We start from the raw sequence: 20,588 nt of genomic DNA, 5'->3' as shown, positions 1-20,588 counted from the left end.
CTGCACTTAGGCTTTCAATCCCGTAATCCTATACATTTCAATGAGATTGCCTATCATTCTTCCAAACTCCAGTGAGTACAGTCCCAACCTGTTTAGCCTTTGCTCATAAGACAATCCCAAGGATCATCGTAGTGAACCTTTTCTGAACTGTCTGCAATGGAATGACGTCTTTCCTTAAATAGCAGGACCAAAATTGTTCTCAGTCTACCAGATGTGGTATCACTAGCACCTTGTACAGTTGTAGTCAGACCTCCCTCCAACCGCCTTGTAATAAGGAGCAACATTCCATTAGCCTTCTTGATTACCTGCCGCACCAGTGTGCTCGCTTTCTGTGTTTCATGTACAAGTACCTCCAAGTCCCTTTGTGTTGCAACTTTCTACAGCTTTTCTCCATGTAAATAATACCGATCTTTTGTTCTCCCTTCCAAAATAAACAACTTCACACTTTCCCACATTATACTCCCATTTGCCAATTTCTTTGCCCATTTTACTTAACCTAGATGTTTAGCAGGTTGTAAAGTTAGTCACTTGTAGTTTTTTCTTACTAGAAAGTTAAGTTTCTTTTGCAGGATCAGACTAGAACGCATTCTAGGGTGCAGTAATCTCCAAGTTTAAAAAGGCATAGGTGTTAGTGAAATGTTCTGCAGCTCGTGTTCCTTTCAGACTGCCCTTGTGTAGACTGATCACTTTGTCTCTGGTATTATGGGGTCTAATAGACCTTTCACGATGTTGTTGAAGTTGTGGAAATTTTGCAGCAGCAATGATCATGACACAGACATGTTTGCTGCCGTTACTCCTCTGAAATTAACAGTGACTTCTGAAGTCTTCACAGAAGGAGAAATTTAGAATGTGCTTTCATTGATTTGTATCCTGCTGTCGAGCGTATAATGTTGTGCACACCTCAGAACGCCGCGCCACACTTGCTTTTATGCTCTAGGTTTGACTGAGTACCATTGAAAATGATGCAACTTGTTTTATGATTAATATTACATTACATAGCCTCACTGGGCCTGACAATAATAATTTTATATCGCAGTGCTCAATGCTAGAGATCTTAACTAGTTGCCAGATTCCAACACTCAACAAAAGTGGAAATCTGTGCCATAGATATGATCAGCTCTCTCTGGGCACTATTACTGCACTGCTGACTAATAAACCTAGCCCTTTCAATTTGAAATCCCAAAGATCAAAATTTATTCCCATTTTCCCATCAGTTTATAATCCTAAATAGCAGACCATCTCTTTTATTTCTAGTTTATAGAATTTGAGTAGTTCAATTTGTTTGTATATAATTCCAGCAAGTTAATCTCCTCATGTTCTCCCCGTCATACAGATTTCCCATATCAATCATTCCCAAGATCTCAATGCTTTAAACATTTTGTAACAGAAGTGTTTTTAGATTGAAGACTATTTTTTTTTTAAAGCAATGACAGTATTTGAACAATCTGAACATGAATTGGAATTCTACAGCTGATACCAGGCTTACCTTTGTAATGCTGCTACTATTATCAGTAAGACACTTGAAAATGGAAATCAGATCTGCATAAAGAATATGGAAATTGTTCCTTTTTCTTTATGGCTGATTTTTAAAAAGTTAAACATTTAATCATATGGTCAAAATTCAGAATGTTTCCTTCCAAGACTATAAAAAGACCTGTTCTGTTTCAATCTGGAAGTCAATTTGACAAAAGGTTCTGATCAGTTTGAATCTTCTAAGAAAAAGGAAAAAGCCATTTGAAGCTTCCCAGAGATATGTGAGACTGACAAAGGTCCTCTCAATGATGAGAAGTTTATTAAGATAGCTATTGTGTAAAAGTTGCTTAAATGGGTTAACTTGCTACTTACAGAGGTATCCTTTGATCAGTTATACAGAAGAAGATAATTCAAAAGGTTCTGCCACAAAATATAATCTATGACTGTTACTTGCCTTTTTTTTCCAGTAAATTTCCTTATTTCTTTTAACTTAGCACATCGGACCTTCACACTGTTTTATTTGTTCTGAACAATGAGAGAAATCCTGTGAAATAATAAGATGACTCAATATCTAAAACTTGTACTATTCACTATTCTATGCATATTATTAAAAGCTTACCTTGGTATCAAAGTTAATCAGAATAGTTATGAAGCCACACAGAATGAGGTTGTCACTATATGAAAGTGATTCAAAGTACAGATACCCAAGCAAAGGAAAATACTGGAAAAGAGTGAAAAATATAGTGGCCCTTATATTCTCTCTCTTTTTATGGAATTACATGGCATTTGATGCTGTTCATCAGAAAAAAAGTCAATTTTATATGAAATTTTACATTGAATGACTACATTTGCAAGAATTTATGTGAGTTGGCAGTTTAAACGTGTAATATTTTAGTCATCAAAAGTATTTCTGGCAAAGTAATATTACAGTTGTATTTGTATCAATTTTAGTTGCAATGTAGAAAGCCCAGCAGTATTATCACCAAAAAGACTTTTGTGACCTTGTCACAGATTGATCAATCACTTTATATGGTATTCAAAGCAATCAGCATTTTTCAAAATTGTGATCAGAAATGAAAATTGCCATAACTGTAAAAAGTTGAGAAAGGCAGGATAAGTGGATCATTTAAATTTGAAAACATCTGGATGACTGGAATTTTTTTTTATTGAAGATTGACATCAGGTTGTTCACAACAAATAGAATACATTTCCTTTTGAATAGGATCTATTTTGCCCCTCCCAACAAGATTGCAAATAGTTTGGTCAATGCCATTGGGAAGCACATGTATGACCCTAGGTGTAAATGTTTAAAGTTCCCAGCTTCCACAATTAAATTAGTTTGCCACTATAATGGGATAATAAGTGGAATCTAATTGTCATTTTGTGTTTCTACAGGAAATTAAGGTTGGGGATGTGAGAAGCAAAAAGAATATTTGGGAGAACAAAGGTGATTCCCATTCTGTCACCAAGTCACGACACACTGGAAAGGTGAGTAAACCAGCCAGTGTCGCTTTATCAGAAAGACTATCTGCCAAACCATAAGAAAACTTCGAATGAAAATGAACCTTACAATGCGATTAATATTATAGTCCATTCAAGACACCTCAATCTTGTATCTAACCACCCTGCTCAGCATTTGTATGCTCTAATTGATATAGTGTGGGTCAAATGGATGTACTAATATTTCTGTAACTCTTTATAGAAACACAATGGTTTAAGGAGGGTCAGGCAAAGCAAGTTTCATAGAATTGAATGCTATCTGAGTAGTGAGGCCAGCCAGGCAGCTGAAACACTGGCATGACACAATTTCAATTTGAGTATTGACCAGACAACCTTCACAGGGGTTGAACTCCTTAGCACTCTTAAATGAAGAAGATAACCCATGAGCTCCATCCAGATAGAGATGGAGGAAGTAGCAGTCTGTGTCTTTATTACTATCTTTGATTAAGTCCCATGATGTTATAAGCTTTGCTCACTTAACTGAAACCAAAGGCAACCACACAAGTAAACGACATCAGTCTGACTGAAGCAAGATCCAGAATTAATTCTTCAATAATAACTTAGTCATAGACAGCCTTTAACATAAAGTTCTAATATTTGAAATTAGAATATGTAAAATAAGATGAGTTATGTTTAATCATAATATGCTAGTATTATTATTCATTTTTATAAAATGGTGGCCTGCATTTTTCTCTGGTAATGATGTTGAAACTGTCAGCATTGTCGGCCTTTTTCCCATTGAAACTAATAGCAGCACTGGTGTCTCCATATGTGTAGAAGAACATGAAAAGCCAAAAGTTACTGTTAGTGAGTCTAGGCTCTTCCATCAGATGCACTGTAGAGATTCCCTTAGAATACAACGTTAGAGTAAAAACTTAGTGTCACTGTCAGCCTAAATACATTATATGCCCAAAAAAAATTGTAACTTGAAGTATATTTTAAGGGTATATTAACTTCATAATTACAGTATAAGCCTGCTAGAGTGCAGGTGGATGTCCAAAACATGAAACCGTATGATAAGTGTACGTGTTATAGCTGAATAGGATGAATAAGAAAACTAGTATTTTTTTCCTACTTTTAACTGAAAAAGTTAAATTGACTCTGTCCTTTTGTTTTAAAGAAAACATGTAACTAAATGTCAATGAGTATGATCTGGGGTTGATTCATTCTCATGTCGCTGCTAACCCTTCACTAGCAATAATCAACCAATTTGTGCTTTTAGAATTATTCAAAGATCTCTGCTTTGACCAGGAAATAAATTTCCAAAGACTTATGACCCTCTGAAAAATGCTCACCCCATCTTTTATTAAATGAGCCATCCCTTTTTAAACATTTACCCCTAGTTTTAGACTCTTCCATTGGAGGAAATCTTCTGAGTTTCAAACAATTATTCCATGTAATCCTGCCTATAGTAAATCATACGAATTAAAATAATCTTTCTTTTTGGTTTATTTTAGAATCATCCCTCTGGTACAAGATACAAGTTTGTGGTTGTTGGTCATGGAATGTATGAGAAGATCCCCATCACTGATGATGAGAATGGTACCGATCAAAATAGTCAATCATGTGAGTTTTGTCACTTCTGATGTTGGGGAACAAATTAGAGATTGGTTTGTGATTGTTTAAAAACAATAGTTTGAAGTGATGGCCAAGTTAACTTTCCAGACTGTCTAAGCACTGAGGTAGCAACACAACTAACCCAAGGTAATCGTAACACAGTTGCTATGTTGATCTATTTATTTTGAATTTGAACTAAAAGAGGATGTTTTAAGATCAAGAATTTAATTAATTATCTGAGGCAGTGTTCAATAAGCTCAGTTAGCTATATTGTGTGGTGCAGAGTGGATGAAGAGTAGAGCTGGAGAAAGCACTGCAAGTCAAGCAGTACCAGAGGAAAAGGAGATTCAAAATTTCAGATCTGAACCTTGTGATGCATAATAACTCCCAACAGTGTGGTCAATCCCTGCACCAACTAAAATAGTTCTTGGGGCCTACATTCCTGCCTTTTTTCATTGTGAGGCATAAGCCATGATTAGCAAGTATCAAGCAATGAGAACACAACATAAAGACAAAGAAAGAGAAAGATCTACTTGATAGCATCCAAAGGTTCTTTAGACATCTAGTTAAATGTAAAGTTGAAATTGTTCCTCTGGGGACATACCTTGAATTGAGGGTCAATGTTGAACAGATTCATCCGTCTTTTAGTTTGCATATTTCTCTGTTGGAATGTAGACTAAAATTTTAGCATGATCCATGCTGTAAGATTAAAGATTTTTTTTTAAATCAGTTGAATGTTTGTACAGTTATTAACCTGCATGTCATTGGTAATATTATTAGCATGTTGGATTAAGTATTTTATGCAGTAATCATCTCTTTGTATGATTAGTGCTATCAAAGTATATTTCCTATCAGGTAATTATAGATTAGAGCTGGTCAATAAAACATTTCTTAGATATTTTCGGCTGTACCTCCTCCTGTTACCCAGTTACATCAAGTAAAGTGCATTACTCATAAAACGTTTAGCATAAATCATTGTAATTTTCATTTTTTTAAAAAATGTAAAGCTCACTGAATATAGTTTCATTTCTGTGCTGCTCACTGGACAGTCTGAGATTTCCTTCAATAATACGTGGCTTAAGTATTCCTAAACTAAACAAGAAAACAAACAGCTAGTTTCCACTTCCTTATTATTCTGCAGTGATCCCTAATGCAAAGTATGAACACAAGATTAAAAACTAAATTTAAACAACAATTTCAGAAAAGCTCTTGAGGCAATTATAGATGAGCAACCAGTGATGGTCTTTCCAGCCAAGCAAACATACCTTAAAGGAATATATTAAAAATGCGTAATGCGAACAAAATGTACAAAATGCTATTCACTCAAGGACTGCCAATTTCTCTTTGTGTATGAAAGACAAGTTTTACTGTAGTTATTGAGATCACATCTGGAGTACAGTTTACAAGTCTCATCATCTTATTTGAAAAAGTATGTAATTGCTTTCAAAACAGTTCAGAGGAGGTTCACTCAATTCATTCCTGGCTTCAAGATCATATAGAAAGGTTGAACAAAATAGACCTATATCCATTAGAGATTCAAAGAATTTAAGGTGATCTTATTGGAAACATGCAAGATCTTGAGGGGACTGGATAGGGTGAATACTAGAAAGATGTTTCCTCTTGTGGGGAAGATTAAAGCTGTGAAATGTAGTTATAGAATAAGAGATCTCTCTTTTAAGACCAAGACAAGGAGAATCTTTTTTTCTCTCTGAGTCATTCAAGTGTAGAGGAGCTGAGACCGCAAGTAGATCAACCACGATCTTATTGAACGGTGCACCAGTTTCAAAGGGCCAAATGGCCTACTCTTGCTCCTAAGTCCTATACTATTATGTTAAGTCTCAAGCTGAAGGTCAGGAGTGATTGCAGTTGAACCATTGCAGGTTGCTGAATCCCTGACACAAACAAGTACAAATATTTCAACTCTTTATAACATGCTTGGGACTGTGTTGTGGATGTCTCTTTGGGACGAGGTTAAGTTTTCATAGTCCAGGCTATGTTTTTAAAACAAAAAAGCTTGAATTTCTAAATGGGGGAAATGTTCACTGCATATGCTGCTTATGGTATCCTGCTATAGCTTTCCTGTTTTGGTTGCAGTAATGGTCAGCATCTGTCGGTGAAACCATTACCGTAAAAGAGAATTTGATTGGATAGGAAAGGAAAGGATGCACAGACAACCTTAAATTGATTAAAGACAGCAACTTGCACAATACAGTTCCTTTAATGTAGAAAAGTGTTGCACAGCGCATCACAGAAACAAAGAAAATAGTGGAAAAAGTCACAAAGAACTGCTATGTTAGGTTAATGTATCCTGTGGAGGTAATACTCTTAGCCTTTTGTTTCTGACTGGAAATTCCTGTCAAAGTTTAGTTCCAGCCAGGAATTGAGTCCCAAATAGTTTAAAGTCTTCCATTTAGATGAGGAACAGAGGTAATAAGAATGCTGATCCCTAGTTCACATCTGGATAGTTTTAAATAAATTTTCAAAGACAAATTAAAATAACTGAGCATATTTCAGTTCATTTTCTGTATAATTTTAATAGTTAAAATTAAAAACCCAACTAAACTATATAATTCACATCAGCAGAAGAATAATATCCTTTATAACATTGTCAATTTCTCTCTTCATGTTTCTTGTTTTGCACTGTCATTGAACCTTAGTTGATGAAATATGCATAATTCAATCCTGTACAAGTTTGTTTCCAGTGTTCAGTTAGGCACCCACTTCTCTTGACTAAAAATGCTTTCAAATCTCCTCATTAATCTCAGTAACCCAGGAGTGTTCACATTTTCAAACAATGTCACCACAGGAAATCACAGTAAAACTAAAATTCCTTCAGAATAATTTGCTGTAATATATCATTTAACCATGTTTATGTGCATTGTATTAATACGTTTTTACTTTTGCATATGCAAAGAGTAAATTTTGTGAATTGAAAACTGGGAGAAATAATTCTACAAGTTTGTCCTAGAGAGAAATTCACACCCTTTTGCATCATCTCTGCAAATTAAATACTTGGTGAGAAGTTACATGGGCAATCTTCTTGTCTCTTCAGCAATTAAGACCATTAAATAGTTAATCAATAGCCACTAAAGGGTCTCAACCCACCACCTCCCCCCTAATTACCTGCCTTCCTCGTGAGGTGAGAAAGATGTCGAGTTTCCTGTCTGTCAACAGGGCGACCTGCATGATGAGCTTGGATGGAGAGCACTTCCAATTGCCCCAATCTTGGGGCAGTCAGAAATATGGATGGGGAGCAAGCGGTGTCCTTGCCTCCAACTTTTCTGATCTCCCTCTCTCCTGCAACTCCTGAAATGAAGTAAAAAAAAACTTACCTTGTTCCCCTCTGCAGTAGGCCTCTATAAGTGGTCCATAGGACTCAATAGTTGCTGGTTCTGATTGGCTAACTTCTGGCAATCTGATACACCAATGTCGAGGCACCTGATAAGCAAATTTTGTGTACTTGTTGTTGCTTCATATCACATTTTGGAAGAAGATTGGGATAATCCCAGGGTAGCTTCTCCGTATCTAGTTCTGGGAGCCATTTTAATATCGAGCAGAAATATCATCAAGTAACAATGGGTGAGTTTCCCACAGTTACAATACTTTCAAAGTTCACATCCAAAACTGATAATATCAGCATTTAGAGAGTCAAAGAAACACTTCAGTTATCCCATTGAGCTGATCACTAATTTTGTTTTGGCAATACCAATTCTCAAAACCAGTCCATCACAATGTTAGTCATGCACAATCATGAACTAAGGTAGCACTAATTGATTAACTGACTAGTGAGAATACAATTCACATGTGAGTAATCAAAGATTGATTATCTCTTGGCCCAGTTACTTTCTGTTTTATGGTAGAACTTCCAAATATTGCCAATATGTTCTTGCTAAACATGTGCAGAGACTTTTTTCATTGAACTGTAAATAGTTTTAAGCCAATTTTGGGGAAATTTAAGGACAACCACACTGACAAACTCAAAAAGACCCTTCTAATTTAATCCTTTGCATATATTATTCTAGAAGTTGAGATCGTAAAATGACAAGAAAATAATTTCCACATTGTGGCACAAATAAAACAATTTTTGTGAAAGATCTATCTAGGAAAGTTTGCCCTGAATATAGAATGCATGGTTATCTGAGCGTGCCTACAATTTTAATACACTTGTATGCTGCTGATACAAATAGTTGCTTACCAATCTTGGACATTGGAGGAAAAATATTTTTAATTCACATTGAAGCTCAGCACCTATGTTAAACAGTTATTTTTGTTGCTTTTGAATTGATAAGGGAAACGACTAGATAGTTTACATTTCCCAGACTCTGAGCTTTGCACATGAAAGATCAAAAGCAAAGTTCACTGTAGAGCCATAGATTGTATATTAAGTTCCAGAAAGTATAGGGGAAAATAAAAACGCCTTTCTTCTGATCATGTTACTACCCCATTTACACTTCATTGAATGTCCTGAGGTTGTGTGGTCTGCAGTATAAGTGTAAGTCTTCCAATTTTTCACAAGCAACAACTGTAACATGCAGTCTGCCTTTCTTGGATTGTCTCCTACTTATTTTGCCATTTAATTTGTTTGAGTTACTGTGTGTCGTTATATTATCAGCTGTATATTGAAACGGTGCTCAAGTGATTTACATGTAGAATAATGAACTGTTGGACACACTGGAATCTGATCAATAATTGACTAGTTTGGTTAATGGATATTTGAGTGTGATTAACAGACTGAATTCTGTTTGAGAGGTTTTTAATGGATCGTTAAATAAGGATCTCTGAGAGTAAGTTACAAACTGGAATCTATTTGGATGGTTTAGATGTTATCCTAAACTCTGAGAATGTGACATTTAAGTTTGTAACTGCTGTCTGACATCTTCTTGAGGTCAAGTGAAAGGAATACACCAAGATGACTTTTACTATTACTGTGCTCTGTTAAGTGCTGCAAAACGAGTCAGCAGTTGAAACTTGTAAAAACTAAGTCGCATTCAGTGCGATTTTTGAGTACGCCTGTAAATGGCAGTCAGCATTTCCAACTGAATCAGGTAAAAGTCTTCTTTAAGATTGAATAAGGTTCTCTGTTGGCACCACAAACATACAGCTACTGGCTGCTCAGTGGCTTTCCACCCAGACTGTTTCTCATTCTTTCCCTTCTGGCTGAGCTCTACTTTTGGATCTTGCTATGGGGCTATTCACCAACCCCTGGAACCCATTCTCACTAACCTCCAGGTTATTTCAGGGATGGAATTCAATATAAATGCATGAATTTCCTTTATACTTTGCGTTTATCCCATTGGGAAAGTCAGGAGTTCGCAGGCTCTTTTAGAGAACAAATGTACGATATTTAAAACTTTCTAAGAATCAGCAATGAGAGGAAGTGAGATTCGTGGAAATAACATCCCAGACATTGGTAGCATGTTAAAGGACAGGAACCTCTGAGTAGAATCTCCTCATTCCTGAGCTATGGCAAAGAAATGGTAAGAATCATGTGAAAAGTCGAAGGGGCCCTTTCTCAATGTTGAGAGCAACAAATCACATTTTCCAAGCAAATTCCAGACATTGTGATAAGATTCTCACCAGTGAGCAGCAAAAGGCCTATCAATAGGGATTATTGCACATCATAAACCTTCATTATTACTTAATCACATTAGTATGCACTCTTGTTGTACTGCTGTTTGGTTAGAAACTAAAAGGTGTCACCTCCTGATGTGGATTCTGAGCAGGTACCTGACAGCTCCAGCTTGCGCCTGGATGGCTGTGGCACCAATGTCTCTGGATATGCTCAGTGGGAAGCTATGCCAGCCACGGACGCTGGCATTCAACACATGCCAGCCTTTCTACACCATCATGGCAGCTTACCAATCCACTCACAGAAGCGCTTCACAGGAGGCTTTCAAGCACTGAAGATGTCACCTAGACAGGGGACGAAACGTCTGCAACACAAATTCCCAGCTCGGGGAACAGAACCACAACAAGTTGGAGCACACCGTCAACTATTTTTGGAATGCTGTTCAAAGACACTTTTTGCCCATGGATTGGACTCGAGCTGCCTGCTTGCTTTTTTTTTTTAGAGCTTACTCACTTACACCTACGTAGATGCATCACAGCACCCTTGCCGTGCCACCGATATTTCCTCTCTTCTGCACAGTGTGCAGCCATGGTGATATTCCACACACAGCAATAGGTGTACTGACACCAATTGCAGAAGTCACATCTGTGCATAAATCTCCAAGGTCTGCACAGAAGAAAAATAATTAGGGGGTTGCTACTTGTCATTTGTTTCCTTGCCTTCCTTTTGACACTTGACCTCTCAGTCAGCGCTAACAGCCACACAGTACTTTTGACTTGGCTTGCCCTTTAGTGCAGACACATGGTTGTCGGCAGTCAGCAGTCAAGAACGTGAACATCTTGCCAAACAGCATTGTGAGATGTCATCTCACACCAGTACCATGCGCCACCATCATGTGGGGCAAACAGACTGCATGTGCTTCAAGCAAATAATTATGTCTCAAAGTCTAAAGGGACTGTCTACAGTCAGGAGACCTCAAGATGATGAGTCAAGACAGACTCTGCTACGGACCCACAGGCCTGGGCACAGTCATTAAAATGCTCTGGGCCAGAATAGTCTTCTCACAGGTGGTGAGGAGCAGAATGTCATATGCCCCACCACCATGGACTCTAGGAGAAATGTTTGCTTCAGCTGCAAAGGCCACAAAATGACAAATTCATCAGTGAAAAGCAAAAGGTACTAATAATTAATAGCCCACAAATCAAAGTCAGCATCATGCATTTACCACTGTGCTCAAAATCTAACTGAAGCAATAGACAGCTATTTATATATAGCTCATTCCCGATGAAGGGCTTTTGCCGGAAATGTCGATTCTCCTGCTCCTCGGATACTGCCTGACCTGCTGTGCTTTTTCAGCACCACACTCTTGACTCTAATCTCCAGCATCTACAGTCCTCACTTTCGCCTAGCTATTTACAGACAAGTCAAGCTCCTATTACATTCATTTTGAGTTTCCAAGTCAGAGCAAGGGGTATGATCTTTTCTTATTTCGAGCTCACTGTTAATTCTGTACAACAGCACAGTACCTGTGTGCATTTGACGTGTGTAATTTGATCATGAGAGATGTATTTAAAATACTATAAACTGTAGAACTAATTCACTGTTCTTTTCGATAGCCTATATATGGAATATTTGATAGAACATTTACCAAAACTTCCAAAAGATTGTCCTTGAAAACTAAATGTTACGTTGTAATTTTTTTACAGCACCTTGTAGATAAAAAAAATCCTAATTACTGAATATAAAATTATAGTCTTGAAATCCAACTGAATGTTAAGATACTGTGAAATTAAGTTATGTGCTTTGCAATAATGGCTACCCATGTACTTCACCTAATCAAATTTAAATATAATAACCCTCTTATATATAGCAGTTAGAGGTATTTCCTGTGAACACAACTGTACTGTTCCACCACACAATAGGTCACTAGTTAGTTTCCACATTTCCAACCACTAATGTAGAGATTATTGCTGCTTTCTTCAAAAGATTAGATACATCTTTAAACAGAGAAAGATATATGACAATGGGAAGAGAAGGGAACAGTAGCATTAATTTTGGATAGCTCCAGTAACAACCTATTGCAAAAGGTCAGGTGATATCCTTCCATGCTACAAACAGTTTTGTCTCCGTTTGAGAGTTACCAGGCTTGCCATGCTGCAGAAGCAAGGCTGTCGTTTCACCTGCTATGGTGGAAGGTCATGGAGCAGAATTGGTAAATGTACGGCATTGTCAGGATGGGAGCGGGTTGTGTTTTCATGCTATACATATCTAAAAAGTACATGGTTACTGTCTGACAGTTGATGGCTACCATTGCCCTTCTGTTGCTACAAATATTTCTAAACTGTAATATTACTCATTGGCTTCCATGAATATGTACAACCTTATGGAAAAATATCCATCAAGCTATCCTGTTTCAACAAAATATACAGTGAGTTAGATGGCGTTAACTGAGTTCCTCTAAAATGAAGTCATGACCATTCAGTGATATGAATTGACAGCCAGTAAAAGGAAAAGAAAACCAATACAGCAAATCAATATGAGTTTAGTGTGCTGAAAATGAAATACCCGTGGAATTTTGAAAAGCATACTGGCTGTTTCAATGATCTACAATACCCTATCCAGCAGTGCTTGACACAAGGTTTTAGATCATAGAAACCCTACAGTGTGGAAGCATGCCATTTGGCACAACAAGTCCACACTGACCCTCCAAAGAATATCCATTCCCCTACCCTTTTTTACTCTAGATTTCCCCTAACTAATGCACTTAACCTAAACACCCATGAACACTATGGACAATTTAACATGGCCAATTCACCTCACCTGTACATCTTTGGATTGTGGGAGGAAACCCATGTGGACGTGGGGAGAATGTGCAAACTCCACACAGACAGTTACCCAAGGCTGGACTCGAACCCAGGTCCTTGGTGCTGTGAGGCAGCTGTGCTAATAACTGAGCCACCGTGTTTTGTGCCTTATTCGTAACTTAAATGCTGCAAGTTGGGATATGCTTCTTATTCAAAGATTTTTTTCTTCTTTTTGTAATGCTAAGTAAAAAAGGAAGTCAAAAAATAAATAAGTAGCAGGAATTATCAAGCTCCAATTCAAAAGCACTAATTGTAGGACAGAAAAATGAATAAATTCCAATGTTGTGGCCATAAAAAATAAGTTTGCAATGGAGAAGAGTTGGACCAAAGCAAGTGGAAATTAAAAATCAGTGGTTAGATTAGATTACTTACAGTGTGGAAATAGGCCCTTCAGCCCAACAAGTCCACACCGACCTGCCGAAGCACGACCCACCCAGACCCATTCCCCTACATTTACCCCTTCACCTAACACAACGGGCAATTTAGCATGGCCAATTCACCTAACCTGCACACGTTTTTTGGATTGTGGGAGGAAACCCACACAGATACAGGGAGAATGTGCAAACTCCACACAGTCAGTCACCTGAGGCGGGAATTGAACCCAGGTCTCTGGCACTGTGAGGCAGCAGTGCTAACCACTGTGCCACCGTGCCACCCACACGGCATGTGATACAAAGCATGATGTTATTTTGAGGTATTTAAGCTCTACCTCAGCACTCATAAAAAGTGTACAAAGGAAGCAAAGATTTGATGCTGCAATTTATGCAAAAGGAAATTAGAAAAATGTGTAGGTATCAGTCAAGTTAGTGTGATCATTTATTCTATTGCAAATCTAACCTAAAACAAAGTTTAGAAAAAACACAAAAAGGCTTGCATGTTATAGTTGGTTATGCACTAACTTCCTTTGGTGTTTAAGAAAATGTCTTTTTTTTTCTTGGATAATGTTGCTGGTCACACACCATTTTCATTACTAGGATCTCATAACATGCTGTCTGTAATTTTCCATCGATAATTAGCAGGGTTGTCAACAACTTAGACTGGCCAGTGTTTCAATGTTTAACCCTGCACTCATTGGAGTGGCCTGACTAAACAAGCAGCATAAATGTTTTTAGTTGTATCCCTCACCACTGTTTGAGCAAAAGCAAATATTGAGGCCATGTGACTCTGAGAAGGGAAAGAGGAAAGGAACTAGGTAGACAGATGAGATACAATCAAAGTAGTGTTTGAGAAACACTTTTCTCAAAACAAGCCCAACCACTAACCAGTTTAAATTTTGTGACAAGGATGTCCACAGTATCAATAAATTTGTGACAATACTCACAAAAACACACTGTATTAAGAATTTCTCGGCATGTCAAGTTATTAGAAATGAATTTGTGAATTTTTAAAATAAAGCAAAGCAAACATGCTTAAGGTTATGTCAGAAACAACAAATGATAAAATTCTTCACAAAAATGTTTTTGATGTTGCTATGTGCAATGACCAAAGCAGTTATTACCTACTGTTGGTTACCAATTCCACTAAATCACCAAACCAGCTTAAAAAGAAGTACAGAGTACTTCCATTTGGTTCCAGCAGTCGCTTATTTATCACTTAATGTGATAGGCTTTACATTGAGGATGAAAGGAAAAACTGAGTGCTGGGCATCTGAAAAAAAAAGGTCCAATTATGAAAAGATAGCTTAATGTTTTGATTGAAGACGATTCATCTGCACGAATAACTCTTGCGTCTGATGGAAATATTTCGTCAATATCCAATCCACTTTCTCAGCAGATGGACGTGTACATTTCCACTCATTTCTGTTTTGTATCTTTTCTGTAATTTCTGTGTAACTGTATAACATAATCAAAGAAAATTGGTACATATCTGAAAAGTTCAGACACCGGAGTGAGTTTGAAATTTTTGGAGGAAGTGTAAAGTGGACAATATCAGATTCACAATGGGGAAGCATGTCCAATCTTCCCTCAAGTAAAATCTCTTCAGTTCAGATAGCATCCTTGTTAACCACCGCATCTACATCTTGGATTTTCTTGTCTATCAAAGTCAACACCAATGAAAATCAGTAAGAGCCTATAAAGGAAGGCCAATCAAATGTCACATACCTTAACCTTGCTGACAAATACTACAAGTTAAATTGTGTACAGTTCCAGTTGTCATATTACAGGAATGGTGCAGCTGCACTGAAGAGGGAATGGAGGTGATTTACAGGGATATTAGCTGGACTGGAGAATTTTAGTTGGGAGAAAAATTGTGCAACAGAAGCAGTTTGAGGCCATAGAAATTTCCATGTGCTGAGAATTTAAACGTAGTCAGAATTATGAAAGGAATGCTTACTGTTACATGTTTTCTGACAGTGCTTGAAAATGTCACTTTGTGTAAGTCAGAAAACCTGTAATTTCCAAACTGTCTCATCTTTTTCTTTTCAGGATACATTTTAAGCCTTTCCTAAATCTGTTTATGTTGTGATGTTCATGGATACAAGGTCATCTGAGATTGATGATTTCAGACCATGTGTAAGGGCCTCCAACATAATTTCTAAGCAGCCTTAGAAAGTGAGCAGCTTCACATCACTAAAACCTCTAACAGAACTTGGGAAAAATGTCAGTTATTCACTCATAGAACTGTTCAAGATTTACAACACAGAACAAGGCAATACAGCCTATCATGTGTGAACCAGTTAACTGTGCTATTTCCTCTATAAAATTCTAACTCTCTGCCTCTTCCATCCTGTCAGACATTCCTCAAAAATTGCTTATATGCCCTAATGTCCCTTTATCTAGCTACTCAAATTCTGTTTGGCCATATCCATTTGAAGTGCTTTGGGACATTAATTACTAAGTTGTTGTAGAAATGGAAATTGGAATTAATGTTCATAGTATCCATTTATGGGTTTCTATTAGTGCTAACTCAATAAGAGCAATCCATCCAGTTTTTGGGTTGTAGTCAGTATCGAAGCCCATCTTATATGCAGTTAAGGTTCCTGCTTTTATAACCCTTTTAGGAATTGGGTTCCAGACCCCTACTACCCCCAACTTTCTCTGACAATTCTCCTCTAATCCTTCTACTAATTACATTAAGTCTGTGTTCTTGTTTATTGACTTCTCAGCTTAGGAAAATAAAGTTTCCCTATTCACTCGACTCAGGCCCTCCTACAATACAATACACCTCGATTAAATCTCCCCGATCCACCTCTGTTCCAACCCGGCCATACACTCCTTGCGGCTAAACATCTCCAGTCCGTGTAACATTCTCAAAAATCATTTCCACAGTGTTTCTCGTGTAATTAAATAATTTGATGGTCAGAACTGTATGCAGCTATGCAGCACTCTAACTGTGACTTATCTAGTGAATATATAATTAGCCAAAAGAGAGATTTTATGATACACCTTAAGAGCAGGTGGAACTTGATACGTCGACCTCCCGGCTCAGAGGTAGGGACAGTACTGCTGCACAACAGGAGTCATCCCATAATCTCCATCTCCTTCGATAGTCTACACCTTATCTAATAAGAGAAAATATCTTCAATGCTTTCTTAATCACTCACTTAGCCTGGTACCTCAAATTGTGGACATGCACTGTAAAGGCCTCTCTCTTCCTCTATGCTCCTTGGTACCAAGAAATCACATGTTCATGCCAAAGTTCACTTCCTGGATAAAACCATTGGCTCTTGTTGGTACAGGACCATTGAGTTCAACTGAGCATTCAGTACCCATTTTTTTTGAATTACAGTAAAAAAAAATACATGAAAAGGAATTCAAAGATTTTTGTTTTGTAAACCCTCAGTTATGGAGTTCAAAGTAATGCTATACTGAAAGGCCCTGTGCTACCTGGCACACATTATCGATCATGCTCTACAATACGCACCATTCTTGGCAAACTTCCAATGCCAAGGAATGTTTGTCACGCTAATGCCTTGCTTTTAACGTCCTCCTTCATGTCAGCTTTGAATCTTCATATCACGGCTTACCTTGTCTTTTTCAATCAATCAATTTGCCAGTTCTTTTCAATCTTCTTTTTAAGAAATCAGAATACATTCACATACAAATCAAGCCACTAATGTGCAATACACTCATTCATGGATTATAACAAGCTAAACATTGTTCAAAAAAGCAGAACCTGTTTGAAATTTACATTTTATTACATTCAGTAACACTGTGTGTAAGAATTTAACATTTTTTGAAAATGTTCACTATTGGCAGCAAACGTGCTACTCTCTATAAGTGTAATTCCCTTTCCGGCATCAGTGCAATGGCTATTGATCTACACCACTGGATGCCGATTGCTGACTTATTTTGTTAAGCATGTTCAGCTTATTTCCTTTTGTTGTGTTGGCCAACCTTTTGCAGTCCGATTGAAGTCTTTAAGTTCTTCATCATCAATTCCTTTGCGATGCAGCCCTGATTCAATCAAAGTGGTGCTAATCTTCTTCAAAGGCCTTTCAGCTGCTTCCTTTAACTTCCTGGCATCAAATCGAGGTCTAAAGAGCAGAAGGGGCAGGCGGCTACTAAATGCTGGAGTTGCTTGTTGCATTTGTTTGGAGTTGTCCAAATTTGATTCCTGTTCACTTTGCATGCGCTGTTGAGCAGCAAACATTTGAAATAACACAGCATCCCACATCTTATTAGCTCGTGACACTTTTGCCTTTTTTGATTCTTGTTTCTTGGCCTCTGATTCATCTTGGTTCTGTTCTTGTGTCCCGGCCTCTGGCAGATTGGGTTCTGGCTCTGGGAATTTTGGTGGCTCTTCTTCCACTATCATATGTTTTTTGAGACGGGTCCAACCACTGATCTTACTCTTCAGAGGTTTAACACGCTCCGGAGATTTCAGCTGAGGCTCTGCTTTAGAAAGTTCCTTAGCTCCTTTGTGAGTCATTGTCTCAGCAGCAATGTCTGTTGGACTGGATTTGGTTTCTGCTGTGGTTTTCTGTGTGGGCATGTCCATCCGTTGAATTTCTATTTTAATGGCACCAATGCCAACTGTGAGATCGTCAGTTCCAATGGCTGAAGTATTGGCAGCCTTTTCAGTAAGATTTTCTTGAGTCCCCTCATTTTGAAGAGTGTTTGCTCCCAGTGGGTCATATTTGCCTCTTGATCTTGTAGCTTCATGCGTGGGAGTCCTTGCTCTTGGGGCTTCATAGGTTGGAGTCTTTGCTGCTGGGGGTTCATAGGTTGGAGTCCTTGCTGTTGGGGATTCGTAGGTTGGAGTCCTTGTTGCTGGGAGTTCGTAGGTTGGAGTCCTTGCTGCTGGGGGTTTATAGGTTGGTGTCCTTGCTCTTGAGGCTTCGTAGGTTGGACTCCTTGCTCTTGAGGCTTCATAGGTTGGAGACCTTCCTCTTGCAGCTTCGTAGGTTGGAGTCCTTGCTGCTGGAGGTTCATAGGTTGGAGTCCTTGCTCTTGATGTGTCGTAGGTTGGAGTCCTTGCTCTTGAGACATCGTAGGTTGGAGTCATTGTTGCTGGGCCTTCATAGATTGGTGTCTTTGCTGCTGGGCCTTCGTAGATTGGAGTCTTTCCTCGCGGAGCTTCGTAAGTAGGAGTCCATGCTTGCAGAGAGTTGAGAAAGCTTTCCTGTTCAACTTCATTAATGACCATCTTTGCTGTGTAAGTTTCAATCCCCGGGACTACAGTATTGGCCACATTAATATTGGCTCCATTGGCACCAAAAGTATCAGTGACGTGAAGTTCAGGAACTTCAGGACCTTTAAATGCAGTAGATGCAGTTGTGGAAATATTTGCTGTGGTGACCTCAGTGGTAGACCAAGATCTTGGTGTATAAATGCTCGGAGAAAACCGTGGTGGTACTGAGAATTTGGGCAATTCTTGGGCTTTGATACCTGGTTGGAAAGTTGGAATGGTGAATATCTTTGCAGGAACGATAGGTGGTGGCAGTTTTGCTTGTACTTGATTCTGATTTTCAGCAGGCGACTGTGGGGTACTGATTTCTATTTTAGGGAGGAGCTCAATTTTACCCTTGTAGAAGGATTTATGTGCAGGATATGGACTTGCGACATGAGCATGGGTTACTATTGTGGGACCTTGTCTATAAGGTGGAAAAGATGAACTTGGTATTCTTGGAGACAGAAGAGATCGTGGAGACCAAGAGTGATATTCATAGTATTCTACGTCAGGACTAGCTTCGTTAACAGGAGACAAACTAGATCGAAAAGGCTTAGGTAAGTAAGAGTGAAACTTATCTGATGCATCCATAGCCTGCAAATATGTTTGTGCAGCCTTACGCTTCGCAGCCCTCTTCAAGATCTTTTGTAACTTGATATTGTCCTTATCAGGCTTTGGTGCCAGAGGAGGTGGCTTTGGGTTAGGTGATACATAGTGACTGGTAGCTGGTAGAGTTGTTACAGCCATTAGCATTTTAATTCCCTGAAATGAAATGAAATGAAAACTTCAATTCCTTTGGTGATTTTATGTTCCTAAGCAAACTTGTTGAAAAAGCACTTTTAATTCAGTTCAACTTCTTTAGTAATGAAAGAGCCTGATTTCAGAACGGAACCTCTCTGATAACTCATTCTAACTGAATGGTCAAACAGGCTTTATAAGCAAAATGACCTGTTCCAGTTTCTTTGTTCCTTAATTTTGTTACTGCAGGAAGGTATACCGGTCTTTTATGTTCAGGGATGGACTTGCAGCACATGCTTGGTAGTTTTGCAAATTCAGCAGGTGTTCTATCAGCCGTTCAGATCCACAAAACACCTGTATAGGTTATGAATTTGTTCTGTGTCCAAAATCCCCTGTATACTATTCTGGAAGGATGCTAAAGGGATGAATCAGAAATCAGGCCCAAGTGATTTATGGCAATCACCCACTTGCCATAAATATAATTAACTATAGTTGTGGAATAGTTCTCATCTTAGTTATCCTGGCTAATAAAGACAATATCTCATTATTAGACTGTAGAGAAAGATACAGCACAATGAGAAAAGACTAAAGCAATGGGATTAATTTTGAATACCGTTCTTAAAATAACCAGCCAAAGCTTTATGGACTGAGTGGCCTTGTTTCTATTCTGTAAACTTAATTGTATCAACTTCTATGGTTATCATTGGTTCTGCTGTGAAAACGTATCCAAACATTTTTCTCCCAATGGTCAACATGCTCTCTCGTCAACCCAGAATATACAGTGAAGACATGATACTAGGAGGTGGGGTAGCATCTTTTCTTTAAAATGGAAAATAAATGGCTCTCTTTTTGCTAAAAATGTTTGATTAGTGTATAATGAAACACCATGGGGAAACTTAAACATGACTACTTCCAGAGGGAGAAAGCGTTTTAAATGGTGCAGCTGCTTAACTCAACTGTAGCCTTTCTAGATGTACTGTCTAATGGTTAACAGTTGTTGAGTCATATTTTAGAGCATGGCAACTGTCTGTTACAGACTTAATTTGTTCAATGGGCGGTATGTGTGTAAAACGAGCTGTGAGCAAGAAGGATCATTACTTCTAACTTTATAATAATTGAGAGGGCTAGACCTGGCCAGCCTGCAGCGTCAGCCATTCTGTCCCCCTTCAGCAATAACCATCCCCCTCTGCCTGACAGCTCAACCAGAATCGGATACCGTGACACTATGTTCCCCATGAAAGTAGCCCAGACTGCAAGTCAGCAATCTGCAATCT

The 20,588-nt window shown here is 38.2% G+C and overlaps 2 protein-coding genes across 7 annotated transcripts in view; one reads left to right on the top strand and one right to left on the bottom strand.

Annotated features, from left to right (window-relative positions):
* The window catches only part of LOC140493595 (uncharacterized), a 334,841-nt gene that overhangs the window by 305,911 nt on the left and 8,342 nt on the right, over positions 1-20,588 (top strand). For both annotated transcript variants that reach the window (XM_072592212.1, XM_072592213.1), the window contains exons 12-13: positions 2,869-2,961; positions 4,431-4,539. In XM_072592212.1, the coding sequence (XP_072448313.1) occupies positions 2,869-2,961; positions 4,431-4,539 (202 nt within the window). The remainder of the gene's footprint in view (positions 1-2,868; positions 2,962-4,430; positions 4,540-20,588) is intronic.
* prr33 (proline rich 33) overlaps positions 1,043-20,588 on the bottom strand; it is a 56,182-nt gene continuing 36,636 nt past the window's right edge. For 4 of the 5 annotated variants that reach the window (XM_072592211.1, XM_072592209.1, XM_072592210.1 and 1 more), the window contains one exon: positions 1,043-19,338. In XM_072592211.1, coding sequence (XP_072448312.1) covers positions 17,269-19,338 — 2,070 coding nt within the window. In that variant the 3' untranslated portion in view covers positions 1,043-17,268. The remainder of the gene's footprint in view (positions 19,339-20,588) is intronic. The other variant, XR_011963719.1, reaches the window with a different exon arrangement.

This window comes from Chiloscyllium punctatum, chromosome 22 (assembly GCF_047496795.1).
Source record: "Chiloscyllium punctatum isolate Juve2018m chromosome 22, sChiPun1.3, whole genome shotgun sequence".
Classification (NCBI taxonomy): Eukaryota; Metazoa; Chordata; class Chondrichthyes; order Orectolobiformes; family Hemiscylliidae; genus Chiloscyllium; species Chiloscyllium punctatum.
The sequence above is the reverse complement of the archived record's forward strand: the minus strand, read 5'-3'. Positions and strand labels throughout refer to the sequence as shown.